Source organism: Pseudorasbora parva, chromosome 1 (genome assembly GCF_024679245.1).
Source record: "Pseudorasbora parva isolate DD20220531a chromosome 1, ASM2467924v1, whole genome shotgun sequence".
In the NCBI taxonomy this organism is placed as follows: Eukaryota; Metazoa; Chordata; class Actinopteri; order Cypriniformes; family Gobionidae; genus Pseudorasbora; species Pseudorasbora parva.
In genome coordinates, this window is record NC_090172.1 from 45,494,200 (window position 1) to 45,522,039 (window position 27,840).

At 37.0% G+C, this 27,840-nt stretch overlaps 1 protein-coding gene across 1 annotated transcript in view; it reads right to left on the bottom strand.

The window, feature by feature from the left end:
* rras2 (RAS related 2) overlaps positions 1-26,922 on the bottom strand; it is a 52,159-nt gene extending 25,237 nt beyond the window's left edge. Inside the window, exon 1 of the mRNA XM_067442858.1 lies at positions 26,540-26,922. Within this exon, the coding sequence (XP_067298959.1) occupies positions 26,540-26,641 (102 nt within the window). The 5' untranslated portion in view covers positions 26,642-26,922. The remainder of the gene's footprint in view (positions 1-26,539) is intronic.
* Positions 26,923-27,840: the final 918 nt, after the last annotated feature.

Sequence of the window (27,840 nt, forward strand, 5' to 3'; positions counted from 1 at the left end):
AACGTTACTGTACTGTAAAGCAGAGCAGGACCAAGTGTTGTGGAGCTGAGCACGACTGCTGGAGTGACTGTTAAACAAACACACGACTCGCGAGCACCGGTACTTTTATTATGACGGGACGGGACACAGTCGCCGGGCGCGCACACTTCAGCTTTTTCCGGTCATGGTTATAAGGTAAAGCAGCTCTGTTTATCATATAAGATACATTTAAGTGTGTTTAAAATTATGTTATGACATGACTCTGTGCGTTCGCTCGGCGCTGCTGTGACATGTTCACACTGCTAAGAGAAAAGCGCTTCTGCAGAATAAAACTGAGGGTAACGCAGATATGACGCGATTGACAGGCGACTCGCTCAAACGCTCTGCTGAAACGTCCCGGTCCTTGGTTAAAATAGCAATTTTCTCACAATTTACAAATAGTTGGAAACATTTGGGATATTGTAAGTACTCAACTGAATAAAATATATAACACTGGCCTGGTGGTTTTTGTATATTTTAAATACTACATTATGCACCTTTAAAATCAGTAGTAATTTGAATTGGCTATGCCCCACAGGAAGCAGAACTGGAATTTGAATTAAGATGACCCAAAGAGGAATTTATCAAATTGAAATTCAAAGAAATGCAATCAACACATGCACTACGTCCGAACATGCCTACATAACCCTAGTATATTTTATGCAAAAAAAGCACCCAGATGATACTACTGAAGAGGATATCTGATAGACACTTCACTATCCCAGTCGTGAATGGCAGTGGAAGAGACACAACTGATGTTGTATGTCCAGACTGCATGTATACAGAATTTTAAAAAGTTATTTTTAAAATGTGCGGCTTTATGGAGTCAACATTCAACTTTGACAAATTTTGTTTTGCTGCATAAACGGTTGCATGAATTCTGATTAATTGTATTTCTACATCCTTGTATTTCAATATTTTGAAACGGCAAATCTGCATCCTGTTAGCTACCTCAATTGATATGAACTTTTAATTCAGAATGTAATTCTCACTGCTCGCATCTTCTGTTACTAACCGATTGTGCTTATGCTCAGCCGAAACCTGAGGGACAGTACACTTTCTGTTGACATGTGTTTCAGATAATGAACTGGTTCAAATTTGAATTTCAAATCTGCATCCTGTTTGGTACATCAATTAAAATTAAAATTCGACTTCAGGAACTGTATTCTCACTGCTTACATATTCTGTAACCAATCAATTGTGCTGACACTCATCCAAAAACTGAGGGACACAGTAAACTTCCTGTTGACATCATGTGTTTTGGATGAGCAGATGCATCTCCATGCATTTTTTCATCACATGAACTGCAGCTGGAGGCTTAAAGCTTAACCAACAGAATGAATAAGAGGACACATGACTCTTTATTCCCGTATGTAATCAAGGATTCTAGAAGATGCATTGATCATTCTCAGCAGTGGTCTGAACAAATCATCTGAAACCCCTAGAAACTCCTCAGAGCAGCTTGTTAGAAATAAAAACCTCCTGTGGGTGAAGGAATCTACAGGTTGCCTGTTAAAATATAAAAGCATTAAAGTCACAAACCACATAAACAGACTATTGGTCAAGTCCAAACCATCATAGATATGTGTGTGGTGTGGACACCTGTGAACCTGTGTTTTTGAAGATGAGCATCATAAACCTGAACTAGTCCAATGGAGCCTGTTGATGGCCTTGCCAACATGAGGAGCATCCCTGCAGAGTTTAAAAGAACAGAGAGACTGAGATAGCTGACCAATAGTTTCAGGGCTTCAATCATGTGGCAAAAGAACAGTGTGGTTTAAACACCCTGATTGAACTCTCCGGGGGGTCCTAAAAGACACACGACCAGCAACCGCCCCACTCAACACACTCAAAGAGCTCTTTTTACGCATCTAGCTTTTAATAGACGGCGGATCGATCTACGTCATGGCCTGTGTGTGTGTGTATATATATATATATATATATATATATATATATATATATATATATATATATATATATATATATATATATATATATATAAATAAAACCCACAATTTGAGGAACTGGTTCCCAGTTGTGTAACACACTTCCTTGTCACCTGCGTAGTTGACTTTGTTTTAAATCACACCGAAATGAGCCAAGCACAAACACTCTGAGCCTCCCTGTGAGCTCCAGCTACGGAGTTTAACCACTAATGTTGCTAGGCTGCCGCTGTGGCCTCTGATTTTGTTGTTGCAAAGAGAAAAACACACTTTTGTTTCGGTTGGCGTCAGTCCTTGAATGCTGATACTATGGTATGGCACAACAAGCTAAAGTTGAGTACACTTCAGTTGCCATTGCTTGGCTGACCAAGAAAACCAATCAGTCATGGACCAAGTTTAAAATTAACTATTTGACCTCATTCATCCCAAGTAACTTAGTGACTCCACTAATGCAGTAAAAATATCCTGTGCATGATCTAATACATCTACTAATCTCCATGTGATGTCTTTAAAATAGCAGAATAGCAACAGAGAATCCCATATGTCCGTCTTCATTTCAAGTTACTCCTCACAAGTAAACCCCAGAGAAACATTCACAAACAAAAAGAAAATTTTAATTACAAAAAATAATAATAATTTTTACATGTTTTGGAGGAATATAGTGTCTGATGTTTTATAAATATTGTGAAATGATAAAGAAACCAGTACTGGTATTAGATTGGCATTCGTATCAGCTAGGGATGTGCAAGACTATGCGACTAGTCAATTAAACGATAGTGCAGCTGCCTGCTAGTCCACTTAATAAATAATACATTATATTTTGTACATTTAATGTTTTACTTTATATTTTTACAAAGGCTACATTTAAATTGTTATGTTAAAAAAAATCTTGGAGTTAATATATTATTTTGAAAAGTGTATATCTGGAGCAAAAACAAAATCAAATTTTATTTATTTAATTTTACCTCAGGTTTAGCATGCGTTGATTTTCTTTGGCGCTTGCGCCTCACAGCGACTTCAGAGAAATCGCCATTCGGAAGATGAGCAAGGTGAAAAGCTTTCAAAATCCAATGTCCCTTAGGCTTGTTATAGAGAATTCCCTTAGGCTTGTTATACTCCTGGTTATGAGGGACAATACGGTTTAAAGGAGAAACATTATGAATGAAACTTACTTTACACTAGGGATACGATGGTGAGGGAATTTTCCCACCGGTTAATCGATGTACACCCTTAAAAAATAAAGGTGCCAGGAAGAACTAAAAATGGGTTTTCACAATGATGCCATAGTAGAACCATTTTTGGTTCCCCAAATAACCGTTTTGTGAAAGGTTCTTTAAAGAACCATTTTAGGGCGTTTTCACACCTGAAAGTCCGCACCAAGGTCCGAATCAAAGTTCGTGTTTGGACATTTGGTTCATTTTGGTTTGCTTTCACATTGCAGTTATGTCAGCGCACCAAAGAACTTTACATGACGCACTTGCGTCCTGTCGTCATCATCTATGTGGGCTGCATCTTAACATTGATTGGTTTGTTAGCGGACGTGCGTCTGACGTCAGTGTGTTGTCAATTCAGTGGGTAACTTTGACAAGAATGAATGAACAGATGCATATCGTTGCCAATACTGTAAATATTACGGGATTACTATCTGCAGCACCAACTATACTCGAGGCAAATTCACCAAATGAACGTCCTCGTTGTGCAAACATTTGATCAGCGCCGACAGGAAAGGAGGAGCTCCTAGAAGATAGGCTTTTTAGCCAAACAATGTATTTTGTTTTATAGTTATGTTTAAATATTATAATGTTATTTTTAAATTTCATCTAGGCTATATTGATTATGAAACGTGCACAGATGTGCAATAAATGTCAAAGACATCGAGTCAGAAATGATTTTGACCACTTCATTAAGTTTTGTTTTGTAGAAAGCTTTGTATAAATTGTATCTTAATTTAAATAAATGTTTCATCATTTGCCTGAATTTAATAAATTATTATTATATTATTATTATATTATATTATATTATATTATATTATATTATATTATATTATATTATATTATATTATATTATATTATATTATATTATATTAAAATTAAGGTTCTGTTTAAAATGCTGTGCGCTCCACTGCATGTGCTGTGAGTTTAATCTGTGTTTTTTCACTAATCCTACACCAGAACTTCCTGTAAATGGTCTGAAAGTCCGAACTATACAGAAAATGCTTTCACACAAGAAACGAACCGAACCTTTGGTCTTTTGTGGTCCGGACCGAGACTACCTCTTTTCGTCGGACCAAATTTCGTCTGTTTGGTCCGGACCATGGTCCGAGGGAGGTTTCACACCTGTAATTTTGGTTCGTACCAAACTGAAAAGTCCGAAAATCCGGACCAAACTAGGTAGGTGTGAAAGCACCTTAAAGAACCTTTTTGCACTACAAAGAACCTTTTGTTGGAAAGGTTCTTTGGATGTTAAAGGTTCTTCATGGAACCATACAGCCTGCCAAATAACCTTTATTTTTAAGAGTGTATGACAACACCGGTATCACCGGTGACGTTGGAGTATTTCCCTCTTTTGCACCTCGATTAAATGAAATGCGCATGTCGCATGGGCCTTCATAACGGTGGGAAGCAGAGTGAGCATTTTAAATTCATTCCTTTGGAAGATGAGCTTCCGAAGCTAATTGTAGTGTCTGTTCTCTAACTAAACTGAATGATTTTACTACTATAAAAAAACTGCACACTGAACACTGAACATATATATAATACAAAGCTTTTCTTGTTATTTTGCCTTTTATTTAAGGAAATCTGTTGATAATAGGCTATAAGGATTGAACTGCACTGCATACCGACTCGGTTGATTTGAATAAATGTCTATAAACTAACGTTGTTTAAGTGAACGCTCAAGTTTGATACAATGATCATAATTCAAGTCAAACACGTTACATGATCTATTTTTAGCAGCATTCAGTATGGCATTTGACTATTCATAGTTTAAGTGGTATTTTAAGTGGATTGCATATACAGACTGTCTCTGGGAGGGGTTAGACTAGTAGACTAGTCAGTTACAAAATTTCCATTTAAACGGTTAAGAAATTAGTCATTGCGCACATCCCTAGTATCAGCAGATATTCAAGATTACGGCATCGGTCATGAAAAAGTGAGCCATCACTAACAAAAATACATGTATATGTATACTTTCTTCCACATTGGTGGAAATGGTGCCACATTTCTGTATTTTTCTGAAAATGCGGGCGTGTGAATGTGCACAGGACAGCAATGGTTGCTAAACATTGCATAATTTTTCACCAATATTTTATTAAATTCACCCAATATATTCACCAAAATGTATCATTTTATGTTCTACAGAAGAAAGTTAATGTGTAAGATTTGGGTAAATTTGTGGGGGTTTTGGACACAAAAAAGTTTATTTACGCCTGTAGCACAAAAAGTGAGTTACATGCCAACATCTAATCCTTTGGGTCAATAGTTTCTCACCTCTTCAGTATGAGCAACACTAATAGTGATACTTGCCTTGGCCAGCAGCACTAATTACCAGACCGCTTTAGATTCCAGGAAGTACATGACACAGAGTTGGATGAAGTCATGTGTTAGCATACTGCAGTCATTAAATGCTTGGAATGTGGAATGAGCAAGTCGTGTCAAAAACGACTATCAGCAGCACAAGAGGGCCGAGAGCCGTTACCCCCTCGACCCCCGTCTAATCAAACAACCTTCCTTTATGGTTGCCTGACGTTAACCACCCACACGGTCCGAATTCCACTGCCACCGCGGCTTTCTAAGGACAAAAGAGGATTTTTTTTGTCAAAAAACCTTCACACAGCTTTCTGGCTACGTAATATTACAATATATTGGACGTTAAAGAGAGGCTTGTGTGTTGTTCCAGAAAGACTAACAGAATGAGATCTTTGCTTGGCAGCCTGACAGAAATACAGCACCATTACCGTTTTAGGCCAGCGGTCTCCCAAAGCACAGAGAACAGAAATGCTATTAAAGCACCGGACTGCTGCTAATAAATAAGAGCTAATGGCACTATGCACCAACTGTCCTCGTGAGCCCTCAAGTTTGAGAAAGAGAGGAGAGAGCAGTACAATTCATAACCATTTTTACACCCGGGGAGGCTGATACGGATCACTCTAAATCAGAACACTCCTCCTCTTTCAAAAACATCACTTATTCTGACAGAGGAATTAGATCCTAATCCTGAAAGAATGTTTCGGTTGCTGAAGATTAGAGGTTACCGCAAACAGAGGAGGGCCCTATGATTTCCGTGATGCAGAAAAAGCAGAGGGAATCAAAGAATCCAGTCATAAAAACAGAATTTGTTACATTTTATATGAATAAATAAAAAACAGGTCAGAGGACTTAAATCAAATCAGGATATAGGCTAGTGTCTGTAAATATTTAACCACAAAAGACAATTTAAAAAGAATCCTGCATACGCTGGATGTCTCATGTGCAAATGCCACAGACACGCACGCGGTTTCACACCAAGCGGCAACCTCCCCCCGTTTCTCTTGAAGCCAATACGGACTTAAACTGCATTTCCTTGACTGGCTGCTGTAGACAGGCTCCAGAAGGGAGCAGAATCTCATTGAGCCCAATGTTAAAATGCCCAGCTTTTCAGCCTCTGTAGCCTATATGAAGACATATACATCATATACGCACCAACATCATCTCCGGAGCCGCTCCAAAGTCACTTCATGAGCATTTTACAGTTTAATTTGAAAAACTACCGACATATAAACACACAGAGACGATGGTCTTAAAGGACAATCCATCAAAATAAAAGTTTGGATTGACTTGACAAATATATTACTGTTGTTCAGTAGAATTTTGCACAATACTAACACTAATAATATTACTGTATTTTTTAAGGAATAATCTACATTTTTCTTCCATGTTTTAATTTTAACAGTAAAGCTCTTCGTGCAGCAGGTTGTTTGACAAAAAGGTTTGTTTAATTTAATATGATTAAAAGCTAAATTCAATTAATGTTCTATGTCTTAATTTAATTATCTGAAAATACATAACACATCATTTGGTAAAAATAAATTCATAGGGCCCTAAACATGCAATTTTTTTTTTACTTAAACTGTATATGTTTCACTATTTCAATTAATTAGACATGCTTTTTTTTTTACTAACATTTTTATTTAATTCAGTCCCAAAAAATAAAAACGAAATTAGGAAAAAAAATATTTATGGAATTTGGGGGAAAATAAAACGGCTCTACGGCCCTACCAGAGATATACGGGTGCAATCTGGGGTCAAGTCCTGCAAAACAAAAATATCATGCCAAACATTTATCAGACCCACTTGACATGTGTCCTCCGAGGCCAAGTGGTTCTAGTGGGCCACATGCTTTCTGGCTCGTGAAGTAGGCTGAGAGACACACGTCCGTCACCTGTTGAGGAGCTCTCTGGCCCCCTGCTTTCTATGCGACAGCCCTGCAACAGCTGCACGGTCTAAACTGATCCTGTCTCGTTCGCAACTGGGTTGGCCACATGGACTGGGCCGCAAGATTCAGAAGATTGAGATCTTTTGCATTGATCATTTGGATATGGATGACATTGTGAACTGGATGATGTGTGCTTTAATTAAGCAGCAGAACTGATTACACAAATACATATTATGTTAAATGATTCTACAAAATATATTATATAAGGTCCTCTTTTATTGCTCTTCAATGTCCTTTGGCTGATTACAGGAAATGGGATTATTAGAATCACTGAGCCTCAGAAAAATATTTCTGAATCCCTGTCTACTCCAAAAACATGAATGACTTTCAGAAATCCATGGCATTGGATTACCAACACAGATGGTCTGGACTCTAACAGTAAACAGCGAACAGCAGGCTTGCTGCTAGCTGTGTTGCCGGTTTTACTAGTGTTCAGCAGCAAAACTGGTTATATCACATGATCCCTTTTTTATAGTAATATAAAGTGTTTAATTTAGTTAGAGAAGAGACACTACAGTTAAAAACTGAACACATCTACTCAATTCAGCTTAAGTTGAAGCACAGGTCAGCAGCAGGAGTAAGATTTCACCTCACTTTGCCTCACTCTTGACTGACAAGACGATGGCAATTTAGTAGCGAAATGTAACAGCGCCTATTTAAGCGAGTTTGTCATTTAACTGTTTTGTTGGTTTGTTGTTTATTAACAGAAATAATGAACTCACCATTCAAGGAAAATTGGGAAAAAAGGGAAAAATTTCATATATATCGGTATTATATTGTGACAGGTTGATTAACCGAATGTCCTCATGTCAAATCCTTAGCTAATCAATCAATTACAAAAAAGGGGGCAGAGAAAGGTCTGTTATTTTAGAAGAATATAGAGTTATGACATAACTCATCTGATGACATCTGATTCATAAAATGCATTTAGAAAAAAACAAGGTGAATTTTAATGTCATGTCATCTTTAAATGAGCTGGAAAAGTCTCATTTGTAAGTTCATGTAATGGTCAGCTGAAGGTGATAATGGTGCATGCTGGGCTAGGGCTGAGAAGTGTGGGTGGCTCATTCTGTGCTAGACCGGCCAGGGGACAGGGTGAGGTATGCATGCATACTGAGGGCACATGAGGAATGCAGGGAAGGGGGGGGGGATTCACTGGCCAGACTTCCGGGGGAAGGCGCCATGAGCTCAGTGACTTAAAGAGCAGCTGAACTGTAACTTCATCAAAGCCTACTATAAAGCCACTGACCCCGTGGCACGTGCCTGTGTGGAAAATCATCAGGGCAGGCGATGCCAAAAGGCTTAAACACTGCTCCACAGCACAATAAACGAAAGACTGAAAGACAGTGGGGGTGTTGAGCAACTGCAATTGTCTGGGGGTGTGATATCAGGTCAGCACTTTCACAACGTCCCTCCTGTGTGCGACTGTTCCACGCTTACTGCCACAATAAAGACTTGCATTGTTACCCACCCAGCATCAGAAAGCAAATAACTTTTCAACAAGCTTGCAAAAATAGAAAAGAGAACAGTTACTAGAGCAGATATTTTAATCATGAGTCTTTAAAGGGTTACTTCACTAATTTCTGTCATTAATTACTTACCCTCATGTCTTTCCAAACAGTAAGACCTTTTGTCATCTTCGGAACACAAATTAAGATATTTTTGATGAAATAGAGACCCTCTATAATCTTCCTGACCCTCACACCTCAGTCTCACACTTTAATATTTATAGCTACTAACTTAATAAAACAAGCTGTGTTCCAATGATGAATGATTAGCTAAAAATGCAAATCTGTATGCGCAATGTAGCTACTTTATCTGAATTAAATACAAACACATCTCTCGCTTTTGCTCACGTTCCAGCGGTTAAAGGGCAATATAATGGTACATGTACTTTTACAAGTTGATTTTATGGAAATGTGTGTTGGCAGTGCCTGTACACAACCATCCTGTAATGATAAAAATCCATCGAGTGTTTGTTTTTAAATCTCCTTATATGTTTCCCCCTGTATCAAATCGAGCCGTCCGACCGACAGCAGTGTTTCAACACAGACCCACCCTGAGTGAGCCGTCATCATAGTCCACCATTGTTGATATGCTGGAGCAGAATGCCGTCTAAGCGATTGTGGTGTTCTGTTCTAAATAATAACACAGCAGACATTCTGATTTTCCTAAATCCGAACTGGTGAAGTGGCTGAGTTTTGTTTTTCAGTGTAGCTAATATGTGATGATACCATCGCACTTAACACTGAGAATTTGACTTTGTGACGATCGGGTGCGGATGGATGATTTGTTTTTAACAGCGGATTCGGTGACGTTAGAGCTGATCTGCGCATCTCTAGTACGCCCATCTCTACTCTTGTTCTTATTTCAAGTTACCTTTCTGTCCAATATTTTTTTGCTTCTTACAAAAGCCACAAAGCCTCCAGAAGACAGTTAAGGCTTACGTCATGCCTGAGCTGAAGCTAAAACTTAAAAGTTAAGTTAGGTGCACAACATAAATGCAATGTTTAGGCATTATTGTTATTTATATTACTATAATTTAGTTTTATTGGTTTTAGGTTTAGTTTTAGATTGTACCATGTTTACCTTTTTAAAGTAGAATACTCGATTACTAAAAGAATCGATAGCTGCACTCCTAGTAGACATCATTAAAACAGTCCATTTGACTACAGTGGTGCAACCTTATTGTTATAAAGCGACATTAATACTTTTTGTGCCCAAAAAAAAAAAACTTTTTTCAACAATTTACTTTCTCCCATGTCAGTTTCCAAGGCTGTTCACGTGATCACCATGTCAAACACGTTTGACGCTGACACAACAGCCATCCAATATTGAGCCGGCGTTCTGACGTAGAACAGGGAAGCACTGCACTGTGTTTACAACATGAACAATTTGATATTAAAATAAAAACAACAATAAAATATTACAATTTGAGATGACTGTAACATGATCCTTCAGAAATCATACCAATATGCTGATTTGTGATCAATCATTTATTCTTCTTCTTTTTATTATTTTTGTTGAAATGGTTGCTCTGCTGAATGTTTGTGTAAAATGTGATTCTTTGATGGACAGAAAGCTCAAAACATAGTTTATTTGACATCGAAACCTTTTCTAACTTTATAAATGTCTTTCATTTCTCTTTTATCAATTTCATGTGTCCTTGCTGAATAAAAGCATTCATTTCTTTTTAAAAAAAAACAAATCTTACTGACCCCATTTTGAATTTTGAACAGTAGTATATACTCAGAGGTCCGTTTAAAGCGCAGAGAGCATCATGAAGAACAAAGAACACACCAGGCAAGTCCGAGATACTGTTGTGGAGAGGTTTAATGCCGGATTTGGATACAAAAAGATTTTCCAAGCTTTAAACATCCCAAGGAGCACTGTGCAAGTGATAATATTGAAATGGAAGGAGTATCAGACCACTGCAAATTTACCAAGACCTGGCCGTCCCTCTAAACTTTCAGCTCATACAAGGAGAAGACTGATCAGAGATGCAGCCAAGAGGCCCATGATCACTCTGGATGAACTGCAGAGATCTACAGCTGAGGTGGGAGACTCTGTCCATAGGACAACAATCAGTCGTATACTGCACAAATCTGGCCTTTATGGAAGAGTGGCAAGAAGAAAGCAATTTCTTAAAGATATCCATAAAAAGTGTTGTTTAAAGTTTGCCACAAGCCCCCTGGGAGACACAGCAAATATGTGGAAGAAGGTGCTCTGGTCAGATGAAACCAAAATTGAACTTTTTGGCGACAATGCAAAACATTATTTTTGGCGTAAAAGCAACACAGCTCATCATCCTGAACACACCATCCCCACTGTCAAACATGTGAAAACTTCTGTTCACAAACGCTCTCCATCCAACTTCACTGAGCTCGAGCTGTTCTGCAAGGAGGAATGGGCAAAAATTTCAGTCTCTCGATGTGCAAAACTGATAGAGACATACCCCAAGCGTCGTACAGCTGTAATCGCAGCAAAAGGTGGCGCTACAAAGTATTAACTTAAGGGGGCCGAATAATTTTGCACACCCAATTTTTCAGTTTTTGATTTGATAAAAAAGTTTGAAATATCCAATACATTTCATTCCACTTCATGATTGTGTCCCACTTGTTGTTGATTCTTCACAAAAATTACAGTTTCATGTCATTATGTTTGAAGCCTGAAATGTGGCAAAAGGTCGCAAAGTTCAAGGGGGCCGAATACTTTCACAAGGCACTGTATATGTGTATATATATATACACATATATATATATATAGGATTCATTCTAGCATAAAAAAACGCTAGACATCCGTTAACATAATGCAATAGAAAACAGGTGTCTCAAAATACTTAAACAGTTTTATAGACTGTTAAAAGTCTATAAAACTGTTTAAATATTTTGAGAAAACAGAGATTTTGATGATGAAAAAACTGCAATACATTATACATTGACTAAAGATGAATTATGTGTACATAGAATAACATTAAAAAAATGTTAGTCTATCTACCTCGTATATCTACCCCGGACACCACTGCAAAATGAATTGTGGACTTTTGTTAAATATTACATAAATAAAACAAACAAACAAACATACTGACTCCTAAGGTTACTTTTTGTAATGTAATTTATTCACAAAAATTTAAATAGAGTATTTTATCTGCAAACAATGATATTGATACGCAATTATTTGTTATTGAATTTTACTTAAAAGTAAAAATATCATATTTGTTGTAGACATAAACAAACTTCTGAGACTTTTGATTGTAATGTAATTAAATGTCAGATATATCAATAAGCAGATATTATCAGATGTCGAAGTTATGAATATGCTCAGCATCTTGTCGACGTGACAAATCTCCTTTTATTCCCCACATTTAAACCTAATAAACGAGCAGCGTAACAGAAATAAAAAACTTTTGATAGCCTCTTTAGAAAAAAAACACAACTTGCACAATTCCAAGAAAAGCATTGTTTTACTTCAAAATCTCCTCATACAAACATTCCACAGATAATGTTTGTTACGCAATGGAAATGTTGTTTTTTTTCGTCTAGAGTAGAGACATTGAAAAGGTGTGGTATCATTTTCAGAGCAGCGTAAAGAAGACAAGGTGCGAGTTCAGTCTATAGATGTTCATCCAGCAGTTAGCACAAGTAAACAGGATACCTCAGAAGAAGGCGAGCCACATAAAAGCCACAGAAGTTAACGAAAGAGGCAGTATGCGAGCAAGAGATGTGTGTGGGCGCCACTCAACAAACATCAGACAAACACAGTCTACATACCCTCCCCCTCTCGTGAAGAGACACACTCCTCTCCTTCAAACACACACATACTCAAAAACACATGTAACCAAAACTTACCACTACTGCAAACTGCTACGCTAACCAGTGCAGAGCTGTGTTTTCAAAGGCAACTCGGAAATGAGTGACTTCATTTAAATGAGGTCTGAAAAACATCCATGAGGTGTATTATTAGATGATCCGGGCGTGTGTAACCTACAATAGACGGGCAAGTAAATGAGGTACGCCGTGTGCTCCATTTCTTATGATGAGGTGTAGCCTCCTGAGACACTGCGATGAATTGGCCTGTCGCTGTGCTTTATTAAAGAACCGGATAAGTCAGCACAGCAGTGGATAAGCTACAGCTGGGATGAAGCATAACCCCTTTAAGAAGTTTATGCTTACAGCATCTGCCTAATGTGCTAGTTTGAATCAACGGATTTCTGTAAAGAAACCGATGGGAGGATCATGGTGAGGCGTCCTGGCCTCTTTCTCGAGTTAAATAAAGCAAAGGCCTCAACTAGAAGATCCTGACTCTGGTCTGAATAAGGTATTATTCCTTAGAGAGGTCATGTCATATACATAGGTCATATATATTTTTCCCCTGAAATCCATTTAATTCAATTCAATTATTGAAATGGACTGCATTTATATAGCGCTTTTATCCAAAGCGCTTTACATTTTTGCCTCACATTCACCCATTCACACACCGACGGCGATGTCAGCCATGTAAGGCGCCATCCAGCTCGTCGGGAGCAGCTGGGGTAAGGTGTCTTGCTCATGGACACTTCGACACTTGGTCAAGTGGAACCGGGGATCGAACCACCAACCTTCTGGTTTGTAGACAACCTACATGAACCACTGAGCCACTGCCACAATTTATTGAATTAAATAATGATTTGCATGTGAGTGCTGTGCTCCAGTTCTGAAACACCGGTTTTGTGGGATTGTTTTTATCAAAAAAAGGTTTAAATATAATTAAAAACAAGACTGATTCGACTGATGCGATCAATAGTGACAGTAAAGAGATGTTAAATGTATCATGCTTTTTACGGGCATGGGTATTTTTGTCCATTTTTTTATTTCGAGTGTTGATAGATCTCAAACACGACTAATCAGGGTCGTTTTTTTTTTTCGAAAGAAACATCTAAAAGGAATAGGTGAGGTGAAGCTGAAGAGTGATCAGTAAACTGAATCGGAAATACGGCAGATTGGCGGTGTACTTGTAATTTCATCTACTTTATCAAGCGATTCCAGACATCACTACGCCCTTTTTTTCAACGACATGACGAGAAACTATTTTAATTAAAATATACGCCGTCGCCTACTGCTGAAAAAAAAGAGGAAAAAAATACTGCTGGATTTTTAATTATATCATCAAAGAAACATCAAAAAGAAATATGACTGTCTCAAATAACCCAATCATAGTCAACAATGCTGGGCAATGCGCTAATGCTGAAGAGTGAAATGAATACTGAGGGCAGCTCTTTGCTAGCGGGTTAATAAACTCAACCAAAAGCATCTTATAGGGGAGTACTCAAATATATACAAAACAAAAGTAATATGACAAAACAGAGATACACGAAAGGGATGTGAATGTGCACGTGAACTCTCGCCTAGAAAAGATGGTGAGAATCTGGGTAATGGCACTTGAATGTTTTAAGTGTTTTCAATTGGACGTTTTTGGTTAATCTTGGTCAACATCACTCTAAATAGAGGTGTACTGCACGAACCTATTCTTGGACCAATCCTGTTTTCATTTATATATGCTACCTGTAGGTTTACGCAGATGACACTCAGGTGTATCTACATTTACAGAAACAGGATAGGAGTTCAATTAAGTAATTATTGGATTGTCTATACATTAAGTCATTATTCATGCTTTCATCTCTGTTAGACTGGATAATTGTATTTCTCTGTATGTGGCTGAGAGCCAATCACTGTTAAATCATCTTCAAATTGATCCAGATCGCTGCTGCCAGACTTTTAACAGGAACTCATAAGAAACAGCATGTAGCACCCATTTTATCTTCACTTCACTGGTAGCCATTTCAATACAGGATTAATTTGAAATAACTGATTCTAGTATATAACGCATTACACAAGTTGGCACCTCCATATTTAGAGCAACTTCTTCATATTCATAAATCAAAACCACTGATTCTAAGGCCATCAAGTCAGATGATTTTAGATGTTCCTAGGACAAGATTAAAATTGAGTGGTGTTCGGGCATTCGTGGTGGCGGCTCCAAAGAAATAAATCAGGGCTCGACATTACAGTTTTTCTCAATTGCTAAAACACTAAAACCCAAAGGCTTAAGAAAGTTCTCAGTGGCCTGAACTCCTTTAGCTAATTGTGCAGTCTGTTGTCAATACCTTAAACCATTTCACATGGTGAAACACAATTTGCAGATCTCACTTTGACTTTTCAGCAAAACTCTAAACACATTCTGCACTCCACTGCACATCATCCATACTGGTCGCAACAATCAAAAACAAATGGAAAACACAATGTTATTGATTGGTCAATTTATATTTTGGCAATTCGATTTTCCTTATGGAAATGGGTATTTTAAAAAAAACAAAAAAATGGCTCCTTTTTTGTTTTTTAAACAAAACGAAAAACAAGAATTTAGCTTGATTTTTTGTTTCATTTCCGCACAACAGAATTATAGTCATCCGCTCATACAGCTGTACTGATTCTTAACGCGTTTATTGCAGCTATATTTAATCTTTTATTAATCAAACAACCAGACTAACGAATGTCTTGACACAACCCGTAATGGGGCAGAGACTAGACAGGGCTTTCTTCTGTGTATAAATTCACAAGGCTTACACTTCGTATCAGCTGGGTACCCTATGGAAGGATGACAGCTGTCCACCCCAGCATTGAAGAGTTCAGGAAATACGGGGCAGTTATAGCTATATACCTTTGTTGTTGAGTTTATTTATTAATATTGAGTAGGCAATTAATTTATGTCAAACAAAACGGTGCGTGTTATTTTCTCTGCCAAGTTAACCTCAAAAGCACATCGCGTTCTCTCTGCGCTGTCTGTCCCCCGCAACTTTCACACAGACATTTTGAGAGTTGGCCATCCAAACAAAACAGGTCAAAGAACTAATTGACAGTGTACGGAATGAAGATGCGAGGTACATTCATAATTATGAAATAAACACTACATGCTATAGCCCGAGGGAGACAACCAGTGAGCAGCCGACACCCAGAAGAGAGAGCAGCCGCAGCGAGCAACATCAAACTCCCCTAAACCAGAAGCAAACGCAACAATTCAAACAAAAACCGCAGAGAAGCGGTGGAAAACAGTGAACAGCGAACAACGTCCTCTCAGTGGCTGCCAGCAATCAGCAACAGTCCCAATTGTAGCTCTGACTGTTAGACTAAATAAAATCTAAATAGTTCAGTTAACGTGATTTGTGGGTGGAGAAGCGGCAAACAGACAATGCCAGCGTCCTCTCCCCCGTTGCCTAGCAACGCATATATACATATATCTATGGCACAAATTGTATTTATCGTTCAATTTATATAGCAAAATGAATTTATATGTGCATATGTTACGCAGGTTTCGTGTGCATATGATACGCACTTTATATTGTGTTAATTGCACACACTCCACAGAACTAAACCAATGGGGTCACAATGCAAATCATATGAACATGGCTTAAAATTCGCACAAATGCAGTGTGAGCGTGTTATATGTCCACATCCACACCAATAAACCTATCCAATGGGGTGAAAAAATTATTTCTGATCAATTTTGAGCTACTAGAACATGTTTTCATTGATCAAAAGACAATGACGGAAAAATATTACATTTGTTTTGAAATTAAAAATGTACTTCTTCCTGAGAACTGTTTTAAACAATGAGTTTTCTATTTTTTGGTGTATTGTTTACTGATTGCTTGATAGTGTATATCATTTTGATTACTGTGTTTATGATTTGAGAGCAGTGTTGGATTTTGAACACAGGTAAAACTGTTTTGAGGCAAAAGTTTCATTCTGCCAGGGGAGTCAGAGGTTTTGTAAATAGCGCTTGAAGATGAGGTTATGTTTAATGTTTTCAGAAAATGGAGAAAGGTTTCAGAAATAGTGTTTTAGCAATTGAGAAAAACTCTAAGCCTTTTCATGTGCTGTGTCAATCAGTCATTCACTTGTCCGAGTTAAACATTTGCTTGTCCAGAAAAAAAAAAAAAGTAAATGTAAATACAATTTATTCTGAAGAAATATTCATCAGTGTTTAGTCAATCATCAGTGTTCAGTCAGCTTTGACATATTTATAATCTTTTAATCTTTATAAAGGACTCTTTTTTTCCCACTAATCGTTTTAAATATAAATCTAGTTTTAGAATTTAAAAGATAAAGCATATATTAAATTAGAATGATAAGACACCATAGGGCTTTTCCAATCAAATTAAATAATTACTCAAAAAAATTACAACTGCATTAAATAATGTTATATAAAGAAATGTTGGAAAGAATAATACTTTTAAAAACTAAACTAAACCACCAGTAGGTGTCGGCACGTGTCAATCTTAAAGGAAGTGCATGTAAGTTTGTGGCCAAAACTGGTACTGCAATCACTATCCCCTCTCCCCCTCCCCCTGACTCGAGGTTGCCAGATAGGCTGCAGGATCCAGCAGGAACATTTGTAGCTGCAGCTGTGGTAACTAGAGCAGATCTGGCAACCCGGACGCCCAAACACTACTTGACTTCATGATTAGCCGATAGGTGGAGGGTGGAGCTTCAAGCCAAAACACAACATGTCAACATCAACATCAGTTGAGGGCGGCAACAACAACTTTTAAATGACAATATCCTGGCCGGACTACTGTTGTCAGTGATATAAGTATTTGAAATGACCATTATTTCTTAATGTCTAGTGACATATCAGGGCCATATTATGAATCACTGAAATACATTTCTTACAGTTCCTTTAATGAGTGAGTCATTGAGTTATTCATTCAAACGATTCATTCAAATGGCTGATTTATTCAGGAATGAGGCAGTTGTTTATGAATGGGTCATTGACTCAACCGATTCAGTACATTATATATATCATATTATTATTGACTACATCAATCACCACTTACAGTAAATGAATGCAGAATCACTCACGTTTTGGCGATTCCCAAGTTATTTTTGTTATATTGACGTTTTAATCAGGATACTGATTAAAATTGCCCCTTCAAAAAATCCACTTATCCAGGACAAGCTGACAAGCGTTAATGTCGAGCCCTGTAACTTACCGCTACGTTTAAGATTAGCTTCTTCTCTAGACACTTTTAAACTCAACCTGAAATTTTGCTCGCATCACAATTTGGTTCAAATAGTTCATGTAGAATAAGGCTCTCGTTTATTTTAAAAGTATATTTCCTCTGTTGACTATATGCATATGGTATGATGTTATTTGCTGTGTAACAATTATGTCTTATTTTTATAATTTTATTTAACTATGATTGTACAGCTCATTGGTCAATGCCATTAACTATTTTCCACCTTTTCTTATTTTGATAATACTGAGAAATGTTTCTTGGGCAACAAATCATCATATTAGAATGATTTATGAAGGATTTCATAGAAGAATGATTTTCAAAAAGCAAGAATGAATAATAAAGAAAGTGCAGCAATCTTTGTCAGCTTAAAGAGATCCAGAAAACTATTATCATTTAGTCACCCTCATGTCATTCCAATGACTTTCTTTCTTTCTTTTGTGGAACATAACAGAAGATATTTTGAAGAACGTTGGTAACTAAACAGTTGACCATTATTTAATTTTTTTTATCAATATATTGGAAGTCTAGAGTCATAATATGCTATAAAGTTTTCACAAGACAAACAAAAAAAAGGTAAATACAAACGGAAAGTAACATTTTTCAAATTGTTCTGTGCTAAATGACAAAGTATCATTCTTTAGCTACTGCACTGGTTGACTTGATATGCCTCTGAGTAAGTTGAGTTGTTTACGTAGATTATGTTTTTGAGTCCAGCTTGCAACACTTGATCCTATTACCTTTCTCCAATTTACCATACTGTATCTGAAATAAAAATAAACATGAAATTAAACAAAAACACATCTTGTTGCACAAATGACTTAAACTCAGGGCTTAAACTTATACTACTGTTTAAATGTTTGGAGTTTGTCAAAAATGTTATGTTTGTGAAAGACATCCCTTATGCTCACCAATATGGATCTTGTTTTCAACACAGAATAAAAAAAATCCTTTTTTTCTCATTTGCGTGATATAAAGTCGCAATTGCGAGTTATAAAGTCATTATGTAATATAACATTTCTCAAAATTGTGAGTTCATGTCGCAATTCTGACATGCATTTGCGAGATATAGTCAGAATAGTGAGATATAACCTCGCAATTTTGAGAAAAAAGTCAGTCTTTTTTGCCCTGAGAATTGGACTTTATAACTCGCAATTGCAATTTTTATATCTCACAACTCTAAGAAAAGAATTGTGTGATATAAAGTCAGAATTGCAAGTTATAAAGTCCAGTTCTCAGGGGAAAGAAGACTGACTTTTTTTCTCAGAATAGCGAGTTTATATCTCACAATTCTGACTTTATATCTTGCAACTACGTGTCAGAATTGCACAATTCTGAGAAAAGTCACAATTATCTTTTAAGTGTTTTATTCTGTGGCAAAAAAAAGCTTCCAAACACCAAGGCTAGTTTTCCTTTGATTAAAACATACAATAAATACAGTAATATGGATAAATATTATTACAATTTTAAATAAATCTACTATGTTTTTTTCATGTTTCAATACCGGTTGCTGATTTTCTTTTTAGATTATAAAGCTAATTTATTTGTTGTTTATTTGAGCAGAACATTACTTATTATAATCATTGTTGAAAACATTTTTGTGAAAAATCATATTTTTTTTGAGGATTATTTGATTAATAGGAACAGCATTTATTTGAAATAGAAATCTTTTGTAACTTCTTTATTGTCACTTTTGATACATTTAAACCATCCCTGGATATCAGTATTTATTTCTTAAACTTTTGAAATGTAGAACTAATGGAAAAGCTGAGAGATCCTTCCTATTCGGATAGTGAAGGAGGGTCCACAGGAACAATCAGAACTGCCACATAAGCTTAGAGAAAATAGTAGCATGTTTATCAGTACAGTCAGTGTGTGTATGTTTTTATCAGTACAACGGTGTGAGAAATCACCAGGTGAGTCTGCAGGAAGAAAACAACATCTATACACTTTTTAGCAGCTTCATTCAAGCACACAGCCTCCCACACATAGTCCTTCACACTTACAACTGTCAAACCTACTTGGTAAATGTAGTGATTTGTTTAAAGGAAAAGTTTTTTGAAAAAAACAATTTCCATGAATATTTAAGTCTTTATTTGAACTGACAATCTTTCCTTTCAGTGGGCTGATAACCACCGAGACAGAAGCAATGTGTCAGCAAGCTAAACTGGCATTAGTCAAAATTGGGACCAAATAATTCAAACCTGTTTTGTGAACTATAACATCTGATTTAATCAGCAAGCTTTGATTTAACTACTGCTGGGCAGAATGTCATTTTACAGTCAGAGTTTCCTTCCTAGGATGGGACTATATTGTTATCATCAATTTACTTTGATGTTGCGAAAAGTTATCCATACGGCTCCAGGGGGTTAGAAGGCCTTCTGAAGAGAAGCAGTGCATTTTTGTAAGAAAAATATTCATATTTATACGTTTATAAGCTTTAATCACTGGCTTCCGGTAAGAGCTCTGAGTCGAGTTTTGGTGGAAGAGTGACCTCTGACCTGATGCATGACGTAGGATGTAGGAGTATCGTCAGCTTAGGTGAAAGCAGATCCATTTGTCAAGCAATTTGTAAAGCACACTATTTCAGTATATCTCAATAAATGCGCAGTGTGTTTGACGCACAGTATAAACAATAGCGTGAGGCGTACGACTCGTCGCCGATTTGCAGAGAGCGCTCTGTATTTCTCACACACTCAAAGAGAGCGCAAGAGAGTCTTATATCATGCAGAATTGACATGCTACATGTAAACAATATGCTTTGTTGTACTTCCTGCAAAATAATGGTGTCCATTTGGAATTATCCAGCCTTTATGAACAAGCAGAAACGGCAATCTCATTGGCTGGTGCTCATCTTTTACCGTCCCTTATTTGATTTTAGAAAATCAGTTCAAGCAAACGCTGACAATGTGGTCAATATTCATAAACCCAGCAGTTCTATCATTAAATCATTATTTGCTTTTTTTTGCTTTTTTTTTTTTTTTAAATCTGAAGACATGGTCAGGATTGTTACTTTTGCTCTTTGCTCTGTTTTTGCCATTGTTTGCAGCAGCAGAATGCGAATAAATACAGAATCTTTAACATTTTTACAGAAAAATTTACATTGCAAACTTGTCATTTATTTGAATTATTAATGTTTGTATTGTGCAATGTTTTTTAGCACAGTTCCACTATCACCTGCACCTTTAAAGGAGAAAATTATACCTAAAACCTTTCCATTTCTGAAAAGGCTGGTCTTTGGAGTTGTACTGTTTTTATTTTAATTATTTCTTTATGTAATTTGTTTATTATAGAAGACTATTAATGATGGGTATGTTTTAATTTAGATCAATGTTTGTTTTTTCGAGGCTCTCAAGAATACACGCAGCTCTCACCTAGCCAAAAACATGGTGAACGGTATTAAATTTGTATTGTCATCGCAATATATACCAGAAAATATTGTGATATATTTTAAGTCTATATTGCCCATACCTACATTATATACTTTTGGGACACCCCTCCAAATCACTGAATTTGGGTGTTCCAATCACTTTCACGACCACAGGTGTATAAAGTCAAGCACCTAGGCATGTAAACTGCTTCTACAAACTTTTGTGAAAGAATGGGTCGCTCTCAGGAGCTCAGTGAATTTAAGCGTGGTACCGTGGTTTCCACCTGTGCAATAAGTCCATTCGTGAAGTGTCTACTAAATATTCCACGGTCAACTGTTTGAGGTATTATGACAAAGTGGAAGCAACTGAGAACAACAGCAACTCAGCCACAAAGTGGTAGGCCACGTAAAATCACAGAGTGGGGTCAGCGCATGCTGAGGTGCATACAAGTCACCAACTTTCTGCAGACTCAGTAGCTACAGACCTCCAAACTTTATGTGGCCTTCAGATTAGCTCAAGAACAGTGCAAAGAGAGCTTCATGGAATGGGTTTCCATGGCTGAGCAGCTGCATCCAAGCCTTACATCACCAAGTGCAATGCAAAGCCTCAGATGCAGTGGTGTAAAGCATGCCGACTCTAGAGCAGTGTAGACGTGTTCTCTGGAATGATGAATCATGCTTCCCTGTCTGGCAATCCTGATGGATGAGTCTGGGGTTGGCAGTTGCCAGGAGAACGGTACTTGCCTGACTGCATTGTGCCAAGTGTAAAGTAAGGCTGTGCTATTAATCAAAATCATAATGAAATTGTGATGTGAGTATTCACAATTTTCAGACCGCAGAAAGCCCGATTTTCCACTACACTGAGCTTTCAATGCTGTTACGGAAAGGGTGAAGCTTGTTCTTATCACATGACCTGTCATGAACTTGCGACATTCTGAAAATGCTAGTTTTTCTACATTTTTGCATCTATATTTAAAATAACAAACTTGAGCGTGCAAAAGACGCAATGCGATCTGTACTGGGAAATCTTAATCAAGCATCTGTTTACCATTACAACATGGAAGCACAGAAACAGGGAAGTTGAATTGAGGGCAAAGGAAGGATCAAAACAAAAAAGTGTGAAATGATGTATTAGAGTCAAGTTAATTTAAGACCTTGCAAACTCTCACTGCGGCAAAAAGGGGTATTAAAGGCCATTCACACAGAATGCATTTTTGTCTTTAAAAACACAAGACGCTGGTCTAGAGATGCATTTTTTAAAAGTTTAACTTCTTTTAATATGAGCACCACGTAAGACATTGTGTCATGTGCAAGATGTTGCAAAAGACACGAAAACCTGAACCAACAGAGCACCTTTGGGATGAATTTGAGCGGAGACTGCGAGCCATGCCTTCTCGTCCAACATCAGTGCCTGACCTCACTAATGCACTTCTAGAAGAATGGTCAAAAAATCCCATAAATACACTTGTGAAAATCCTTCCCAGAAGAGTTGAAGCTGTTATAGGTGTAAAAGAGAGCCAACTCCATAGTAAGCCCTGCGAGAATGGGATGTCATTAAAGTTCGTGTGCATGCAAAGGCAGGCATAGCCAAACTTTTGGCAATAGAGTATATGTATATTATGGCCCCTTCATTTTAAGATGGGACCCTCCAAAAATAACAGTTTGGCTACGCTACTGACATGAGCCTCGGAGCTGGACGTTGTTTTTTTCTGTTTCCTCTACAGTATAGGCCTTGTTTGAATCTAAAACACTGACATACATAACCACATGGTCTGACCATGCAGTCGTAAGAAAACGGTGCTGCAGGGAGTCCGTTCTCTCAGAAACGAGAGAGCCAGTGATAAGAGCTAATATTAGCTAGCATGTGATCGTGCCTTCAACAGAGCCATGCTATGCTTAGTGTACTCTGAGACTGTCTGAAGCAATAAAAAGGTCAGTGAGGCCTGCGACAATTTCACTTTCACACTTTTGCTAATGAGGAACAGGCGTTACTCACAAGAAGCTCAGTGGGGCACTAAAACCTTCTAGGAGACAAAAACAATGATTCTTGTAGCTGTAAATCACATAAATTACAAACTACATTTACCCCACATTTTTTGAATAGTAATTTTTTTTTTTTTTATTCATCTTGACCAGTAGATATATTACTAAATAAAATATTGTTAATATCAGTGAACATGAACTAACAATGAACAATACTTCTCTGCATTAAATAATCATTTAATCATAGTGTTTTTTTATCAGAAGTTGTATCTGTTAGAACTACCTATTGCACTGTGAACTAACGAACAATAGTATTTTTATTAGCTGACTTAAACAAAGATTAATAAATGCTTTAAAACACGTAGCTCATTGTTAGTTCATGTTAAAAATGTAATACATTAACCAATATATGCAAATGAGACCTTATTACCAAATATTATTGATTAAACATATTAATTTATTAATTAAATATATTGTTAATTAATATCTACAACACAAGATAAAAAAGGTCTTGATGAAAAAGTTCTTAGATAAAAATCATCTTGACCTGAAGATTTCTAGATTACATTATTAACAATCATAAAACGACAATAAAACTAAAAAAATGGAATGTGCTACAAAATAATATCCATATCAAACTCCATGAGAGCCCATATACTATGCAGCTTAATTGGATTGCATCACAATGACGTAAATTAAATCCATTTTGGTCTGAGTCACATGCCTGACTGTAGCTGATCATGACCCATGTCATGACGCTGGTTTGAGATGAACTAGTCTTTCTTTTCTTTTCTTTTTTTATGAAGTCATCAGTGTGGCACCCTGTAGCCAACGACTTACAAATGTGTAGCAGTCAAGCAAAGTTAATGCATCACTAGTTTCTTCACCCAAATTTTGACAGCAATCAATTATGTTTCCAGACAGGATAACTAACGAATAATGTCATGCATGCACATACTGTCGCAAAGCGCTGTGAGTCAGGAGGCAGAGCATAGTTTTAGTTTCCCATACACATACAGTAGACTGAGCAGGAGTGGAGGGACTTCCTCTTTCAGAGGCCGGATTCCGGCTTCTCCATGGTCATTAACCGAACATGACTCAGATGAAACCTCCCAGAGTAACACACATCTGAATGGGAAAGCCTGGAGTCAGAAAACAGCTGGGCTGTGCTTTCTCACTAGCAATACTTCAGCAGGAAGGGTCTTCTATGGTTTTCTTTGGATGACTCTTGATTTCACACATTTACCACCTGGAAATTTAATCTTCTTATATCCCACAATTAAAAAACAGCTAATTTCTTTTCGGCATGCTGAGTGTGTTTGGTTAATGTATAATTGTAACCTGCTTTTCATTACTATCTACAGGTGTTTTATTCAGCACATTTGCTAGTAACAGATCATGGCAAATGTTGATTATTAAGCTGAGATGTGGCAAAATCAGCAGCATTTAATAAAAATCACAAGGGAATAAGGTGATTGAGCATATTCATGTTTTGCTATTGCTTAGAAAAAATCTGGGCAATTCTATAATCAAACTGGTATATGAGGAGGAGAGACTGTGGATTAAAACATTTATCATTGTTTTTTTCTTCTTTGCACAGATAAAACAGTTAGGCTTGAATTTACCCCTAAAAGAAAATATACTCTTATTTCCTATTAAACGTTCATCACTAAAACAAATCAACCCCCGCCACTTGGGCATATAACCACATTTTCTTGAATTACGCCCAAAATAGCTCATCGACATGTTGCCAGTCTCGCCAAGTTATTTAACACACTGTTACCCGGTAATCTGCTGTAATGTAGCTGTTATAAATGCCTTTCTAAAAGTTAATTAGGACCAACTAATACAGATGAGACTACATTATGAGAGACTAATTTAGACCGTGTCTCAAACCTTAGTCAGGCACATAAAATCACCTAATATAAACACAGTGATTAATTGTTTTCTTGTATCATAGCAACTTATTCTTGAGTACTGAAACAAAACAGACTACAAAACAAAACTAAATTAAAGTTTGTGTCAAGGAATTATTATTTTTTAAGGGTTTGTTTTTATTTATTTTTACAGAATGCATGTTTTTTTTCTTCTTGCATTTCACATAGCATGAGTCAACCTGTCAAATACAATGTATTATAGCATTCACTTTAATGAATGAAATGAATGAAATGAAATAAATTAACGAACTGAGACCACATGGTGGTTTCGAACTTAATTTCAGCTCCATCTATCACCATCGCCAGATAAAATAATCTTACAGTGTTCACAGATTATGATGTTTGATCACATAATTCAGTATCCCTTTTGTTTTTCTGATGTTCCTATAACAAGGCATATTTCAACTTTAGGAAAATATATTAAAAAAATATCACAAACACACACAAAAAAATCTGACACATATGCTAATATATTTCTATCAGGACATGAAGTCTGATTAATGGTCTGAGAAAAAATCAGAACAATTGGTACATTTTTGTTACAGATGTGTTGCCATCTCGGATTCATTTTAATGTGTAAATGTTTGTACTTGCAGGATAGACATGTTTTGTCCCATGTCTTAACACCTATCATCAACAATTAAAATTCCATAATGATTCTGATATCTTATTATGCTAGAAATTCCATTTTCATTAGATTTGACAAAAGAAATAATAACCACAGTAACAACCGAACCGAGTTATTCTGGCAGAAACAAGGTAGGCTACATTTCTAATGGACTTGGTCAACTATCAAAAAGAAGGGGGGTAAACTTGTGTCAATATTGTTTTACACACTGTTGCATAACTTTGTTATGCAGTTTAAACATAATTATAGCCACTATAGTGCCTTTGAACGGTCAAACAAACAGTTCAAGTATTCCAATCGCGTGCTTTGTTCAATAATTTTGAAACTCAGAATAAATGCAACAGTTTAGCCTACGAAAGTGTTTCTTATGTCTATGAACTACATACAGCACTTTCGCTACACAGTTCTAACCCTCACTGCAAGCATTATTCTTGCATTTCTCCTGATATGTTTATGTTTACGTTTGAGCAGTAATTTTCTTGACTATAAGCCCAGGCCTCGCTTGAATTCCTGAACCCCCCTTTCCGCTAATGGGGTCCCCATTTCTGTGAGCAAGATCCACCCATGTCTGCTAATCACACTCACATCTTTTTTAAAGGGCCGAAAACCTCATAACATTCCGCCATCTCAGCTTACCTGGATAAACTGGATAGTTAATGCTGATTTTCCGACGCCACCACCTCCGACGACCACCAGGCGATATTTCTCCTGCACTGAGCCGTCCTTCCAGCCAGCCATCGGGGACACACTGCTGCTCTCGCTCCGCTGTCTAAACACACGCACACCGAGCCACTTTACTATGTGACAGGCCTTCAGATGGAGAATTGCGTCGGAAAAATGCGATACGTCGTTCAGGCGATGTGTGAACTCAGTGGTATTCCGTACGAGATGAGAAAAGTACGACCACAGACTGTGGGAAATGCATTCACTGCTGCCTCAAGTCCATACGCCCTCGTCTAAATCGCTACCAGGCACTGACTGCCTGTGCTGCAAGATGAGGGGAAGATAGGGCTAATGAGTTCAACCAGTACACGCATCAGACGATAGGGGGCGCCCGCTGCTTTTCCCGTATGTGTTGGTTTGTAACTCATCATGTAAAAGTATTATTGATCACTCGCAATTGCTAAATATCTAAAATTGTGTCTGCCATTAGGAAACCCATATATTCTGTTATCTATGGTCATTCACTGCTAAATGCCAGCCTGAAAATAGTTTACCTGACTGACGCCAATGCTGGAGACCAGTTAAAGGGATAGTTCACCCAAAAATGAACATTCTGTCATAATTTACATTTACATCAAATTGTTCCAAACCTGAAACAATTTCTTTTAGCTGAACACAAAAGAAGATATTATGAACAATGTTGGTAACCAAACAGTTGATGGACCCCCACTGACTTCCATATGTTTTTTCCATATGAAAGTATAAAGGTCTATTAAGTGCTTTATCCATATTTTCAAAAAATGTGTGTGTGAGAGAGTGTGTGTGCGCGTGTGTGCGTTCAGCAAAAGAATGAAATTAAAACAGGTTTGGAAGGGTGTATGTGAACTAAGACCAACAAATTTGGTTTAAATTATAATCGCTATGCTTTGCAAACATCTTAAAAGAATAAATGTCCTCTAAATCAGTGGTTCTAGGGCCCAAATATGCTCGAAAATAATCATACCTGAACAACACTTTTATTTAAGCATCAGGGTTCTTGTATAGTCTTAGAAAACCTGGATTTGGGGATTTTAAAAAGTGTGTTTTTTAGATCTGGAAAAGTCAATTCATAAAATATTATGGAAAATTCTATGTTTTATTTATGTCAAGCGCTAACCTATTGTATCAGGTAGAGATTTTTAAGAAATTGCTGTTTGTGAGTAAAAGATATTAATTTAAAATATTTTTTTAAATTAAAAATATTTGATTGGACTTGGAGTCAAAAGAACATGCTC